This window comes from Eimeria mitis, genomic scaffold (genome assembly GCF_000499745.2).
Source record: "Eimeria mitis Houghton genomic scaffold, Emh_scaff3282, whole genome shotgun sequence".
NCBI lineage: Eukaryota > Apicomplexa > Conoidasida > Eucoccidiorida > Eimeriidae > Eimeria > Eimeria mitis.
Genome location: NW_013571622.1, coordinates 973 through 2,588, shown reverse-complemented (window position 1 = coordinate 2,588; position 1,616 = coordinate 973). Strand labels below are relative to the sequence as shown.

General features: G+C 50.5%; 2 protein-coding genes across 2 annotated transcripts in view; one reads left to right on the top strand and one right to left on the bottom strand.

Moving 5' to 3' along the window:
* Positions 1 to 92, top strand: part of EMH_0064310 (uncharacterized protein) — a gene marked incomplete at both ends in the record, with an annotated part of 432 nt that extends 340 nt beyond the window's left edge. The window contains one exon of the mRNA XM_013498237.1: positions 4 to 92. Within this exon, the coding sequence (XP_013353691.1) occupies positions 4 to 92 (89 nt within the window). The remainder of the gene's footprint in view (positions 1 to 3) is intronic.
* Positions 93 to 314: 222 nt separating this feature from the next.
* Positions 315 to 661, bottom strand: EMH_0064300 (uncharacterized protein; the record flags this gene model as incomplete). The annotated part of the gene is made up of 2 exons (XM_013498236.1): positions 315 to 477; positions 552 to 661. 2 exons carry the CDS (start codon positions 659 to 661, stop codon positions 315 to 317), a joined length of 273 nt encoding a protein of 90 aa, XP_013353690.1.
* Between the last annotated feature and the right edge of the window lie 955 nt (positions 662 to 1,616).

The following is a 1,616-nucleotide window of genomic DNA, read 5'->3' as shown; positions in this document are numbered from 1 at the left end:
CAGCAGCAGCAGCAGCAGCAGCAGCAGCAGCAGCAGCAGCAGCAGCAGCAGCAGCAGCAGCAGCAACTATACTTTATGAAAGGGCCCGATGACTCTTTTTTTATTATAACTTTTAAAATTTTCGAGTACAACTTTTTCTATCATCAGTCGGCGAATAGGTTGCTGCTGCTGCTGCTGCTGCTGCTGCTGCTGCAGTTGCTGCTGCTGCTGCTGCTGCAGCTGCTGCTGCAGCTGCAGCTGCTGCTGCTGCTGCAGCAAAGCTGTTGTGCCACAAGGAGACAGAGGAGGAATAGCTAAAGAGCAACCAAAAGAATCTATATCTCCTGCTGCTGCTGCTGCTCCTGTTGCTGCTGCTGCTGTTGCTGCTGCTGTTGCTGCTGAAGCAGCAGAGGAGGGAGAGGCTCCGGGGGACGTTCCTGCTGCTGCTTCTGCTGCTGCTGCTGCTGCTGTTGCTGCTGCTGTTGCTGCTGTCGCTCGCTGTACCCCCTCTAACAAATCCGCCACCGTCAGGGGGCCCCCCCCATTCCTACGGGGGGGGCCCCCCAGCATACCTCCCCCCAGCATCTGCTGCTGCTGCTGCTGCTGCTGCTGCTGTTGCTGCTGCTGCTGCTGCTGCAGTTGCTGCAGGGGTTTGAAGGCTGCAGCTGGAGTTGTTACCCATGCAGCAGCAAGTGGTTGTGTTGTTGCTTCTGCTGCTGCTGCTGCTGTGCTGCTGCTGCTGCTGCTGCAGCAGCAGCAGCAGCAGCAGCTATGGGGGGGAAGCGCGGGGGCCCCTCAGCACTATCGAGGCCCTTCTGAGCAGCAGCAAACGACACAGCAACACAAACCCTTGATTCAGCTGTTGAGGGTTTAGGGTTTAGGGTTTAGGGTTTATAAATTAGGGTTTAGGAGAGAGAGGTTTAGGGTTTAGAGAGAACGAGGAGAAGAGCCAGCAGCAGCAACGGTGGTGGGGTTGGTGGTGGTGTTTTGCTTGGGGGCTGTCTTTGCTCCTAAACCCTAAACCCTAAACCCTAAACCCTAGATAAAAAATTAAAAAAAAATAAAAAATAAAAAATAAAAAATAAACCATCAACAACCACTGTCTCGTTATGTGTTTATTTGTTTGAGCATACTACTTGCTTGTGGCTTGCGAACGAGGGTTTAGGGTTTAGGGTTTAGGGTTTGTGGCTGTCTTCCTTAAACCCTAAACCCTAAACCCTAAAACCTAAACCCTAAACCCTAAACCCTAAACCCTAAACCCTAAACCCTAAACCCTAAACCACAATAATTGATTCAGGATGAGGGAAAGAGAGAAGCCTGGGCCTCTGCGGATGCTTCTTTGCGCTTGTTAAGGGTTTAGGGTTTAGGGTTTAGGGTTTAGGGTTTAGAGCCTGGGGTTTGAGTTTACTTATACTTATAATCGGCCTTCCTAAAAACAACAAATGCAAACTCATACCCCGAGACAACAGTTTAGGGTTTAGGGTTTAGGGTTTAGGGTTTAGGGTTTAGTGTTTAGGGTTTAGGGTTTAGGGTTCCTGTTGAAGGGCCTTTGCTCGGCAAGGCATATTAGCGGTGTACTTAGGGTTTAGGGTTTAGGGTTTAGGGTGTAGCTAAACCCTAAACCCTAGATCCTAAAC